The following is a 13,074-nucleotide window of genomic DNA, read 5'->3' on the forward strand; positions in this document are numbered from 1 at the left end:
GCAATTTAGCCTTGTGGTATGTGGAAAACATCAATCATTCAATGGTGTTGCAGTTGTTATAATGTTTAAGGAAAAAATGTGGGTATTAAACTTCCATCTTAAAACCAATTGGTTCAAAGTGAGGTTCCCATTGGGCAACGCCGCCCGCTTTTGGAGCTGGTTGGCCGGCGTGCCCAACTCTCTCCCAATGTATTAATAGTAAACAGACTTTTTAGGTAGAACATTAGAGTGAATAAACAGTCGCACAGAAACACATTATGTATGAAATAAACCATTGAGGAAACAAAAAAGAACCCCTTCACTCACTAGTTTTAACTAGTGAAATAGGAGTACGTACTACATCAATTTCAATTATTTTCGGTTCATGAAATGATAGTAAAGATACACAAAATCAAATAAATAAGGAAATTGCATAGAGTAGATAGCAGAGGATGAATAATCTATCAGGAGTCAGGACCCCTCGGGATTGATTAGTTTGCTGCACCGTATTGCTGAAGATACTTCTTCTTCTCTTCTTCGTTCATAAAAGAGGTGAGGGGAAAGGACTTGCCGACCCCCATGGGTGTCTTGAAGGTGATCTTGTTTCCATCCATGCACATCTCTACTATTGTAATCCACACCATCAATTGCTTGGTTTTCACGCCAGTCATCTTCTTCATCCTCCCTTTCTCCACATACGCGGTCGTCTCAGCAGCATAGCTTGCCTTGGTGTTGGTTGCCACATTGAAATGCTCATAGGCGGCCTTGCATTTCCACCATACGAAACCAGTGGCTCTCACCCTCCCACATTCTTCGAGTTCTCCAGTGGGAAGGACACCACTAGGGAATCCCAACTCTTTGATCAGTTCCTCTGCAAATCGATCACAGGCTTCTTTTCCGCGCACGATTTCAGCTCCTGCTCTCTCATCTTCCTTGCTTGCCATGGTTGAGATCGATAGACTAATTAAGAGAATGAATGGAGGAGGAACTGGATCTTCCTTACTTGCTTTTAAAAAACAGAGTAATGTTATGATGAAATCTGAGAATCGATACATGCTATTTATAAGAGATTTAAAATGTTAACATGACGGTGACCATCTGTTAAATGGCCTCACCTCACACTTGAATTATTTAATTTGCTTTAACAAGTAGTCTTCGGTATGAGAAGGCGTTCCATGATTACCATAAAAGAAAAGAGAAAGGCGTTCCATGTTGTTTGCTCAAATTGGCTGGTCAGAGTAGACAATTTTGACGGCTAACATTCAAGACTTTCTAGATACGGGAAGTCTTCTTTTGAGTTATTAATACGGGACGGCACTGAATTCATACGCCCCCACCATGCTCCTCTACAATGACTTTACTACCTTGATCAACAGTCCCAACCATTAGAGGAATTTCCTCCACCAAGAACATTTGCAGTCATCTCCTCTCTTTCCTAATAAAAAATTATCCCAAAATTTACAATAATTTAAAAAAAGAAAAAAAAGAAAAAAAGAGGGGGAGACGGCTGTGTTAGGGGTATTTTAGGTTGTTTGTGTTTTTTTTTTACCTCACATAAGGATTTGGTAAAAAAATTTCAACAATGTAATTTGCAATTGTAAAACATAATTTATGCCTATCAGTTTTGTAAATTTTTTTGCTATCTAGTAGATCTAGGTAGTTCCCCCTTAAATAAAAAAGAAATTACATCCAACTACAAAACACTGAACAAACACTGTACCCCAAAAGGGCAAAAAGAAAAAAGTAACAAACACTTTTGTCGTAAGATTAGAAAATTAGGGATGCAAGTTTGGCACCTTGGCCCGAACAGGGATTGGACTGAGATACCCTGGCCCTGAGGACAGGTCAAGGATGGAAATTTTTGACCCTCAGTCAGGGTTGGGCTGGGCTAGGATTGAGGCTTCGGGCTGAGCCCAGCCCGACCTTGTTTTAAGTTATACTACAAAATATACAGCAATTAACATGTACCTCCCCTGGACTATGGTGGGGCTTACAAATTAACCCGAGTCCGTTAAGTTGAAACCGTTAGTTGAAGTCAAAATTTATGAATGACCATATTACCCTTCAGTAGTATAGTTTTACTCTTTCACCCTTACATTACAAAACTCAAACCCATCTTCTCAACCTTCCATAAGAGACTGACTTTATCCATTCACGTCTGGTTGTCATCATCGTCGGGGATGACAAAATTTAGGGTCTACACTATGCGTAACATGGCACTTGGTTTTGAGTTTTTTCAAGAACTTTATGAAGAAGATCCATACTTTTTCCTATTCTAAATGTTTGGGCCACTTCTCTACATTTTCACCAATTAAAAACCCTTATTTGTTAGGATGATAGTCTACCAAACTTTTCCCAAAACACTAAAATGGAAAGAATTTATCATCCAAAATTGATTAAAAATTAAAAAAGAGTATAAATTTATATGGTTCCTTATTCAGTTTGAAAATAGGCAATTCGGTTGGGTTTAACGGTTTAAGACATGAAAACAAAATCAAACCGAACCTAGAAAAGATTTCAGTTTTGAAAACCAAAACCGAATCGATTTACTTCAATTCGATTTTAAACGGCCGATTTTGATTCTATATTGACACCCTTACACTATTGCCTCTATTTATATTGGTCCTATTTACTTTATTCATCGGATTCCTAGGAATTCCTTTTGGTCAATAAGGAATGGACATGGATATATTATCCAATGGTTAACTCCAATTGTTCAACGAACCGTTCAACTGCCTATAGCATCCAACCCATAATCGCATTTATTATATATAGCCACTGGTTCAGGTATAAGATACTATTATTACCTTCCGAATATAAGGCATCCAACCCATAATCGCATGTATTATATATAGCCACTGGTTTTTTATTTGAGTTTTTTCAAAAACCATGAGGTGATTTGAGTTTCGTTTAAAAACCTAGGAGTGACGTGTTATTTACCCTTGAATCTTTTATCCTTAAAATTGAAAACTGTAGATGTTGTGAGGTCTGTGAAATGGGTTTCCTTGTCTCATCTCAGGGTGTGGGTTTGGATGATTTTCAAGAGTAGAGAAAGCTTAGGGGGATAACTCTAAACTCTTGAACGTCACCGTTCGCCGTTCAAAATGGCAAGATGGAGTAGAGATCCCTAGTGTTTGAGCGTGTTCAAGAGCAAAAAATGGAGAAAGCCAGATAGGGGGGACGATAAACGAGGAACGGGGGTTTTGAGGTTTGGTTTCAAAATTTGAACACATCGGGTTAGGTTTATTCAATCTGGTCGGGTGAGAGAGCCAAATGGGATTAAAATAGAGTTTATTAATTAAGGCCATTGGATTCGTTGTTGGCCAGGTGGAAAGATCTCTGGAGGGGTTCTGGGCAGTCCAGCTCCCACCATGGCTGGACAGGAGCCAAATCCTAATCGCAATGACCCAAAGAGCGGCGCTCTACCAACTAGGCATCCAACCCATAGTTCAACCCATCTCTGGTGTACCAGTAGTTATCATGCCCTCGGTAAACGTTGGGTATCCAAGTGTCGGATAAGAAAGCATCTAAGTAATAAGCCCACTTATTATGATCCCTGTTTTGATGTGGACTCCTTCATTTTTTATGTTTGTCAAACCTGATGAGATGTTTGGTAATACTGTGGAATGAAACAATTTTTGGGATGCCTTGGCAATTTAGCCTTGTGGTATGTGGAAAACATCAATCATTCAATGGTGTTGCAGTTGTTATAATGTTTAAGGAAAAAATGTGGGTATTAAACTTCCATCTTAAAACCAATTGGTTCAAAGTGAGGTTCCCATTGGGCAACGCCGCCCGCTTTTGGAGCTGGTTGGCCGGCGTGCCCAACTCTCTCCCAATGTATTAATAGTAAACAGACTTTTTAGGTAGAACATTAGAGTGAATAAACAGTCGCACAGAAACACATTATGTATGAACTAAACCATTGAGGAAACAAAAAAGAACCCCTTCACTCGCTAGTTTTAACTAGCGAAATAGGAGTACGTACTACATCAATTTCAATTATTTTCGGTTCATGAAATGATAGTAAAGATACACAAAAATCAAATAAATAAGGAAATTGCATAGAGTAGATAGCAGAGGATGAATAATCTATCAGGAGTCAGGACCCCTCGGGATTGATTAGTTTGCTGCACCCTATTGCTGAAGATACTTCTTCTTCTCTTCTTCGTTCATAAAAGAGGTGAGGGGGAAGGACTTGCCGACCCCCATGGGTGTCTTGAAGGTGATCTTGTTTCCATCCATGCACATCTCTACTATTGTAATCCACACCATCAATTGCTTGGTTTTCACGCCCGTCATCTTCTTCATCCTCCCCTTCTCCACATACGCGGTGGTCTCGGCAGCATAGCTTGCCTTGGTGTTGGTTGCCACATTGAAATGCTCATAGGCGGCCTTGCATTTCCACCATACGAAACCAGTGGCTCTCACCCTCCCACATTCTTCGAGTTCTCCAGTGGGAAGGACACCACTAGGGAATCCCAATTCTTTGATCAGTTCCTCTGCAAATCGATCACAGGCTTCTTTTCCGCGCACGATTTCAGCTCCTGCTCTCTCATCTTCCTTGCTTGCCATGGTTGAGATCGATAGACTAATTAAGAGAATGAATGGAGGAGGAACTGGATCTTCCTTACTTGCTTTTAAAAAACAGAGTAATGTTATGATGAAATCTGAGAATCGATACATGCTATTTATAAGAGATTTAAAATGTTAACATGACGGTGACCATCTGTTAAATGGCCTCACCTCACACTTGAATTATTTAATTTGCTTTAACAAGTAGTCTTCGGTATGAGAAGGCGTTCCATGATTACCATAAAAGAAAAGAGAAAGCCGTTCCATGTTGTTTGCTCAAATTGGCTGGTCAGAGTAGACAATTTTGACGGCTAACATTCAAGACTTTCTAGATACGGGAAGTCTTCTTTTGAGTTATTCATACGGGACGGCACTGAATTCATACGCCCCACCATGCTCCTCTACAATGACTTTACTACCTTGATCAACAGTCCCAACCATTAGAGGAATTTCCTCCACCAAGAACATTTGCAGTCATCTCCTCTCTTTCCTAATAAAAAATTATCCCAAAATTTACAATAATTTAAAAAAAGAAAAAAAAGAAAAAAAGAGGGGGAGACGGATGTGTTAGGGGTATTTTAGGTTGTTTGTGTTTTTTTTTTACCTCACATAGGGATTTGGTAAAAAATTTTCAATAATGTAATTTGCAATTGTAAAACATAATTTATGCCTATCAGTTTTGTAAATTTTTTTGCTATCTAGTAGATCTAGGTAGTTCCCCCTTAAATAAAAAGGAAATTACATCCAACTACAAAACACTGAACAAACACTGTACCCCAAAAGGGCAAAAAGAAAAAAGTAACAAACACTTTTGTCATAAGATTAGAAAATTAGGGATGCAAGTTTGGCACCTTGGCCCGAACAGGGATTGGATTGAGATACCCTGGCCCTGAGGACAGGTCAAGGATCGAAATTTTTGACCCTCAGTCAGGGTTGGGCTGGGCTAGGATTGAGGCTTCGGGCTGAGCCCAGCCCGACCTTGTTTTAAGTTATACTACAAAATATACAGCAATTAACATGTACCTCCCCTGGACTATGGTGGGGCTTACAAATAACCCCAGTCCGTTAAGTTGAAACCGTTAGTTGAAGCCAAAATTTATGAATGATCATATTACCCTTCAGTAGTATAGTTTTACTCTTTCACCCTTACATTACAAAACTCAAACCCATCTTCTCAACCTTCCATCGAACCAACCTCATCTTCCAGCTCACCTCTTTCTTATCCAGTGATTCGGCGATGTTCGAGGAACTCAACTCTAAAATCCGGCGATAGCACTGTTCACCCAGTAAAATGGGTTTGATGATGGAGCACATGATGGGTTCTCTGAAAAAACAATTATAGTTGCCGAAGGTGGGTGTCAAGTTTATCCCTCCATCATCGATCGAACCCATTTCAGCCCAAGCTCTTGGAATGTGTTCTCGCTCCCATAAGAAGGGTCTCGGCATTGGGTTTTTTCAATCCAATGGTTTAGATTTGCCCATAGTCATGCCATGTAGCAAAATCTTGGTGATGGAATTACACTTCTACATTTTTGGGCTTGCATCGTTGTTGCTGCAAATAGTATCTTATCACAAATAAGAATTTACCTACTCCATTCTAGATTGATAGATTCTAATTAATTTGGAAGTGTGCTCTGAGGAATGAATTCAGATCCCCATGAGATTAAGGAAAAGTCTTGGTTTTGTAGCCAGAAATTACAAGATCTACTCTCAAGGAGTGATACTTAGGCACATGAACAACTGCGGTCTGCAGGGAACAGCAGTTGAACAGCAACAGCTCATGCATTTTCATCAAATAAAATTTTGTAGGAAAGGGGTTGCAGCCTAGCAGGAGGAATTTTATCGTCTCAAGTGCACGTTAAGTGCACCCCTACAAAGACGACACGAGGCATATGGAGATCTGACTGTCCAAATTAAATGGGAAAATTTCACTTTTATTTGACAAAATGCGATTTTTCCCTCCATTCTCTCTCTGCCTCTCTTGTCTCTCCTCTCTCACGACAACCTGACCTGACTCAACAGTGTAGGTGGTTTCCGTCACCGTAAAATGTATCCTCACGTCAGCACGGCAACCTCACATTGACAAAGCACCCTCACGCAACCTCATGAACCTCATTGGTTTTAAATCCCTAACTCCCTCTCTGCCGTAATTCTAGATTCGAATCGTTCAATAGTAACACTTTATAGATGATACACAGTGTCAGTGTGTAGAAAACGTATAAACCTATTTCTGTGTTATTAATGTAAACTTGATTTTGTGCACTATTGAGGGTGTACGTACGTTCCGATTAAAGAACAACAGGAGGGTGTTTTTAGATTAAAATGAGATGATAGCTTATTCCAAAGGGTTGTACCCTCCAATTCCTCCCCTCGATGCTTGTGACGGATTTCGTTTCAAAATTAAATACGTGATATAAACGAGATCCCTTGATGTTCTCTTGCACTTTCTCGTGTGAACAAAAATTTAAAAAAAAAAAGCCATAGAAACAGAGTTTAAAAAATTAACAAATAAACAATTCAGGGCACACAAATGGTGCTTAAAAGAGAAGCCAATTTGATGACAGTGACATCAATGTCCTATAAACCCAGCTAATTTAGAAAAGACAGTCTCAGATTAAAACAAGAGGGGAATTCCCTTTCATAAATGAAGCAAAAGTTATAGCCAAAAAGAATAATTGGAAATAGGTTGGGTCTGAAAAGATGAATAAAAACAAAGTCCCAATGTCTTTGTCCAAGCATATTATTAGTTGTTCTACCAATTATCAATCTTTCAACACCTAAAGCGTGAGAATGCATGAGGGGAGTCCGGATTCTCTACTTTAGCCTGCCCCTACTTGTGTGCGTCCTACACACAATGGGGCATCAGACCGCCTTACCCCTGCCCAAGCCCTTGCCCAAGCGGGGTAAGACAGTCTTTCGTGCCTCATTGTGTGTAGGGCACACACAGAAGTAGAGGCAAGCAGAAGTAGAGGATGTCGATTCTAAATGAGGATGTTCCATTGACTCGAGGTTGTCGCGCCGACGTGAAGCTGTATTTTACGGTGACGGAAACCACCTCCACCGTCGAGTTTGGTCAGGTCATCATTTGAGAGGAGAGACGAGAGAGAGAGAGAGATAATAGAGAGAAAAAATCGCATTTTGTCAAATGAAAGTGAAAAAATCGCATTTTGTCAAATGAAAGTGAAATTTTCACTTTCAATTTGGACCATCAGATCCCCATATGCTACGTTTCATCTTCGCAGGGGTGCACTTGATGATGGTGCACTTGAGATGTTAAAAATCCCTACCACGAGGGAGAAGAAGAAAGGGATTGTAGTTGGAGTTTAATATTGATGGAACCGCTAAAAGGGGTGGGGGCAGGGATGGGAGGTGGGACCAGCAGTAGGGGCGGGGGCGGAATTGCAAGAGAAGAAAGAAGACAAAAGAAGGGGCAAAACTATCTTTTACATCTCAAAACTAACACCTTACTAACACCGTCAACCATCATGGGTACGGATGTAATTGTTCAAACAACAGAAGGTTTCTTATAATTGGACCAAACTACAAGGAGGTACATGTAAATTGCTCTAAAATATATATTTATATAATATGTATATTATAAACTTTAAACGTTACAAACATTTGTTATATAATATATTATAAACTAAGATAATAAGTGATATAATATATTTTATTATAGTGTTATTATGTAAAATTGATAATTTTCTCTCTAGCCCAGTTAAGGTCTGAGTTGGATTTTTCAGGCCCTGAGTTAAGGTCGAGCCAGCTTGGGCCCAGTGAAGGGGACTTAGGGTTGGGATAGGATTTTAAAAAGCCCAGCCCAACCCGACTTTGTTGCAGTCCTACTAGAAATGGTTAACAAAATATCAAAAAATATCCCAAGGCGACACATCCTGATTTCGCTGCAAAAGCGCTAACCAGCACATCGCAGTATGTCCATAATTTTAATTGTTTGAATCCTTTTACTACTGTGTGAAACAAGCCTTGCATTGTGCCAACAAAGTCCTTGTAAGCCATAACTTACAATGGCAAAGTAAAAGTGAGAATGAAACATAGCAAGAGCACCCCATCCACAAAACTTAGAAAGGAGCTAGGTTCAAAAACCGCATCACAACAAATTAAAATAAGGGAAAAAGAACACTGCTTGGTTGCATGGATCCTGCGTAGGGATGTAAATGGATCAGATTAGGATCGGATGTGATCGGAGCCAGATATTCCCTAGCTAAATACGGCTACCTCTAAACGGATTTGGATGCAGATCGGATTCGGATTTTCGGCCATCCATTTACATCTCTGCCTTGTGTAACCCGGACCTTCCTCCCCTTAACGGATACAATTCACTCTGAGTCCATGTTTCTTAGATCATGATTCTCTTTTCATCATACTCTAGAACCTGTTGAATCTTCAAAAACCCTGAAAATCATTATTTACTTAATTTCATATTATTAAATATTTGGATTTTTTTTTCAAACGGATTTTAATTGATATTCGATTATTTTCCGGATATCTCTAAACGAATATAGATGCCCCTCTTGAAATAAAAATTTTCATCCGTGTTGATATCCTTGTGCATGCTCTCATTGACCCCCGCACTGATGTAGGGGCTACACGACCAAGTATTGATCTCTTGCCCTTAAAATAATTAGACGATCTCCAGGTGGTGGAGAAGTTAAATCGGATAAGGACAAATGGGATACATCAGTCATGCATGGGAGTGGTACTAGCAGCACAAGAGAAGAGCCCAAGATCAGATAACCACTTAAAAACTAAAGTCACAACTTGAGAAGGGGAGACAGGTTTATTTTGGAAAACAACTTTCAAAGGGAACCAAATGAAATGCATGGTTATAGTTAAGATCGATCAAACTCTAAAAGATCAAAATGAGACATGGGCGAAGAACAAATAAGAGACTCAAAAACTCACAAAGTGAAGGAGCTCGCAGGAGTACATCTATCTATAACCCAAGATGCCCAGTAGCCCAGACACGTTTGGAAATTGGACAAGAGAAAAATAAGTGCCAATCAGATTCAGATGGCCCGGATCTCAAAGGTTTTCCCCTTTTCAAGAGGCTCCCTTTGGGTACCTTGGCGATTGGGCGTTTGGGATGAACATGAAAAAATGAGTCACCGCCTAGGATGAGGGCCTAGGACCTATAAGGTTAGCTTGATCCATGGTGTGTGGAAAGAGCTATATTTGATGCCATGTGGTCTGATCAAAGTCTAGGTAATATGGAGATCAGGTTTCGAGAGTGAGAAAGTATTAGACACCCACTTCGTCCAGTTAGATTGGTCTTTCTACTAGATATAAGAGTTCTAACATTTTCCCAAAAAGATATATCTTATACCCACATGTAAAGCTACCACACGATTAACTGTTATGCATCAACTATATTAAAAAGAACTACACATTACCCGGCTTGATATGTCTTTTGTAGTCAATAGAGTGTGCCAATTCATGCATGCTCCCACTAAGGCACATTGGCAACTTGTTACCTCAAGAGTACTCACACTCATGGCCTTCTTCTGAAGCGTTCTTGTTCTCGTTCTCGTTCCCTTCAGGCATTTTTCGATGCCGACTTGGCAGGTGATATTAGTGACAGGAAATCCACTGGAGGTTTCACTATTTTTCCTGATTCAAACTTGGTGTCTTGGACTTCCTGCATGCAACGCACTGGTGCACGTTCTTCTACTGAAGCCGAGTACAAGGCCCTTGCGGATGCTTCGACTAAGTTGATTTGGTTGGAATCTTTATTTTTGGAGCTGGGCTTTCCTTTAAATGGCCCACTGTTACTGTGGTGTGATAATATTGGTGTCACTGACCTTTCGGCAAACCCCATCTTTCATGCCCACACAAAGCATGTGAAAATTGACTTCCACTTTGTTTGTGATCGTGTGGCCAAGAAGCAGCTGAATGTCCAATTTATTTCCACTGCTAGATTCGAATTCTTGAGGGACAAGCTGAAGATTCGATCACCCGACTCTCCACCTTGAGAGGGTGTATCAGTATTATACGGTTTAACCTTTCCAGATTCTCTCCATTTCGTAATTGGAAACTCATACCCACATGTGATATTGATTTTAGTCACATGTGAGATGGAAAGTGCCCAATATCTCCTAGCTGATATGGAATCTCATCTTCAATGTAAACAACACAATATTCTTGTGATCTTATTCCTTGTATAGATCAATTAGATTGTACTCTATTTATATCTCCTTTGGAGAATCAAATCAATCTAAGGAAATTACATTGCATTAGCAATCAATTTCAATTATTTTCGGTTCTTGAAATGAAAATCATGGTACACAAAAGTCAAATAAACAAGGAAATTGCATTGAGTAGATTGCAGAAGATGAATAATCGATCAGAACCCCTCGGGATTGATTAGTTTGCTGCACCCTATTGCTGGAGATACTTCTTCTTCTCTGCTTCGTTCATAAAAGAGGTTAGAGGGAAGGACTTGCCAACCCCCATGGGTGTCTTGAAGGTGATCTTGTTACCATCCATGCACATCTCTACTATTGTAATCCACACCATCAATTGCTTGGTTTTCACGCCCGTCATCTTCTTCATCCTCCCCTTCTCCACATACGCCGTCGTCTCAGCAGCATAGCTTGCCTTGGTGTTGGTTGCCACATTGAAATGCTCGTAGGCGGCCTTGCATTTCCACCATACGAAACCAGTGGCTCTCACCCTCCCACATTCTTCAAGTTCTCCAGTGGGAAGGACACCACTAGGGAATCCCAACTCTTTGATCAGTTCCTCTGCAAATCGATCACAGGCTTCTTTTCCACGCACGATTTCAGCTCCTGCTCTCTCATCTGCCTTGCTTGCCATGGTTGAGAACGATAGACTAATTAAGAGAATGGAGGAGGAACTCGATCTTCAGTACTTGCTCTTAAAAAAAAGAGTATTAATGTTGTGATGAAATCTGAGAATCTTCACTACTGGCTATTTATAAGAGATTTAAAATGTTAACATGACGGTGACCATCTGTAAAATGACCTCACACTTGAATTATTTAATTTGCTTTAGCAGCAAGTCGTGGGTATGAGAAGGCGTTCCATGTTGGTTGCTCAAAATAAATGGTCAGAGTGGACAATTTTGACTGCTATCAAGACTTTCTAGAGCAAGGGAGCCACCGCTTTCAGGGGCTCCATACCGGAAATCTTCGTTTGAGTTATTCATACGAGACAGCACTGAATTTGAACTCTGGGAGATCGTATTTTTATCTGTTCCATTTCCTGTGTGCTTCATTTTTTCAAGTTCCTCTAATAGAGGGGTAGATCCCACTCGGATAGGGATAGGGGTAGAGTAGTCATTTTTGCCTTCTCTATTAAAGGAACTTGAGGAAATGAACCTGGTCGAGAAATGGAGCAGATCCGTGGGACAACCTATTGCGTGTTGGACTTGGCATTTCTCCTTGGGGTTTTATTTATTTTTTTTTTTTTGATAAAATAGAAGAAAAATAGCAGTTATTTAAATAAAAAGAAAATTACATCAGTATCAACTACCCTAGATAACTTGTTACCCTTGGCAAACCATGCTGCCTTGGAAGCTATTGATAACATTATAAAAGGTTTGTACAAAACACTAACAAACACTGTACCACAAAAAGGGAAAAAAGAAAAATGTAACAAACACTTTTGTCATGACACTAGAAAATTAGGGGTGCAAGTTTGGCCCCATTGGTCCAAACCTGCCTTGGCCTGCTTTGAGCTTGAACAGGGCTTGGGCTAAGATACCCTGGCCCTGAGGGTAGGTTAGGTAGGATTGAGGCCTCGTGCAAAGCCCAGCCCAACCTTGTTTTAAGTTATAGTATAAAATATAAAACAATTTATATGTACCTCCTCTATAGTTTGGTCTAATTACAAGCAACCCCCTGTTGTTTGAATAATTACATGCACCTCCCCTAGACTGTGGTGAGACTTACAAATAACTCCTCTTCGTTAAGTTGAAACCGTTAGTTGAAGCCAAAGGCCAAACTTGCACCCCTACCTATATTCATGGTCGAGGGATTGAACGAATCCACTATTTCTATGAAGCAAATACAAACCCTCACTCACTCACTCACTCCCTCACTCCCATCTTTCAAAGTGATAACTATAATATATAAGAAAACCCTAACCAAAAAGTATAAAACTGCCCCTAGAGACCTATCCGATTTGGTTCGGACCTAAACCAATATGGGTCGAAATACATGCATATCAAACGAAGACCTCGACAAGCTCTATAAGATTCAACGCCAATGGCGCTGATGTATGCAATTTTTGACCATTATGGTACGTATCAAAGGCGAAATAGCCCATCGAAGAATCACCATAGTACTTTCTGGACTGAGATCAGGCTTCACCAATAACAGGTATGTGGTGAAATATCCATGAGACATCCAATAAAATTATTAAATTAATCATTCTCTTACTATTCCTTATTAAATTAACATTCACTTGTCAATCACTGTCTCTTCGGGGAGAAATCTCATAAAATTATTAAATTTATCATTCACTTAAGTATTCCTTAGCA

General features: G+C 39.9%; 3 protein-coding genes across 3 annotated transcripts; all 3 read right to left on the reverse strand.

Annotated features, from left to right (window-relative positions):
- Positions 1-418: 418 nt before the first annotated feature.
- LOC122661636 lies at positions 419-980 on the reverse strand. The gene has a single exon (XM_043857096.1). It carries the CDS (start codon positions 921-923, stop codon positions 471-473), a length of 453 nt encoding a protein of 150 aa, XP_043713031.1. The 5' UTR covers positions 924-980; the 3' UTR covers positions 419-470.
- Positions 981-4,029: 3,049 nt separating this feature from the next.
- LOC122661638 lies at positions 4,030-4,602 on the reverse strand. Its single transcript, XM_043857098.1, has one exon. It carries the CDS (start codon positions 4,552-4,554, stop codon positions 4,117-4,119), a length of 438 nt encoding a protein of 145 aa, XP_043713033.1. The 5' UTR covers positions 4,555-4,602; the 3' UTR covers positions 4,030-4,116.
- Positions 4,603-10,933: 6,331 nt separating this feature from the next.
- On the reverse strand, positions 10,934-11,449 carry LOC122661640. Its single transcript, XM_043857099.1, has one exon. The coding sequence runs from the start codon at positions 11,386-11,388 to the stop codon at positions 10,951-10,953; it is 438 nt and encodes a 145-aa protein (XP_043713034.1). The 5' UTR covers positions 11,389-11,449; the 3' UTR covers positions 10,934-10,950.
- Positions 11,450-13,074: the final 1,625 nt, after the last annotated feature.

This window comes from Telopea speciosissima, chromosome 5 (genome assembly GCF_018873765.1).
Source record: "Telopea speciosissima isolate NSW1024214 ecotype Mountain lineage chromosome 5, Tspe_v1, whole genome shotgun sequence".
NCBI lineage: Eukaryota > Viridiplantae > Streptophyta > Magnoliopsida > Proteales > Proteaceae > Telopea > Telopea speciosissima.

Excerpts from the sequence above, each read along its gene's own strand:
- LOC122661636 (XM_043857096.1), bottom strand. The coding sequence starts at position 923 with ATGGCAAGCAAGGAAGATGAGAGAGCAGGAGCTGAAATCGTGCGCGGA.
- LOC122661638 (XM_043857098.1), bottom strand. The coding sequence starts at position 4,554 with ATGGCAAGCAAGGAAGATGAGAGAGCAGGAGCTGAAATCGTGCGCGGA.
- LOC122661640 (XM_043857099.1), bottom strand. The coding sequence starts at position 11,388 with ATGGCAAGCAAGGCAGATGAGAGAGCAGGAGCTGAAATCGTGCGTGGA.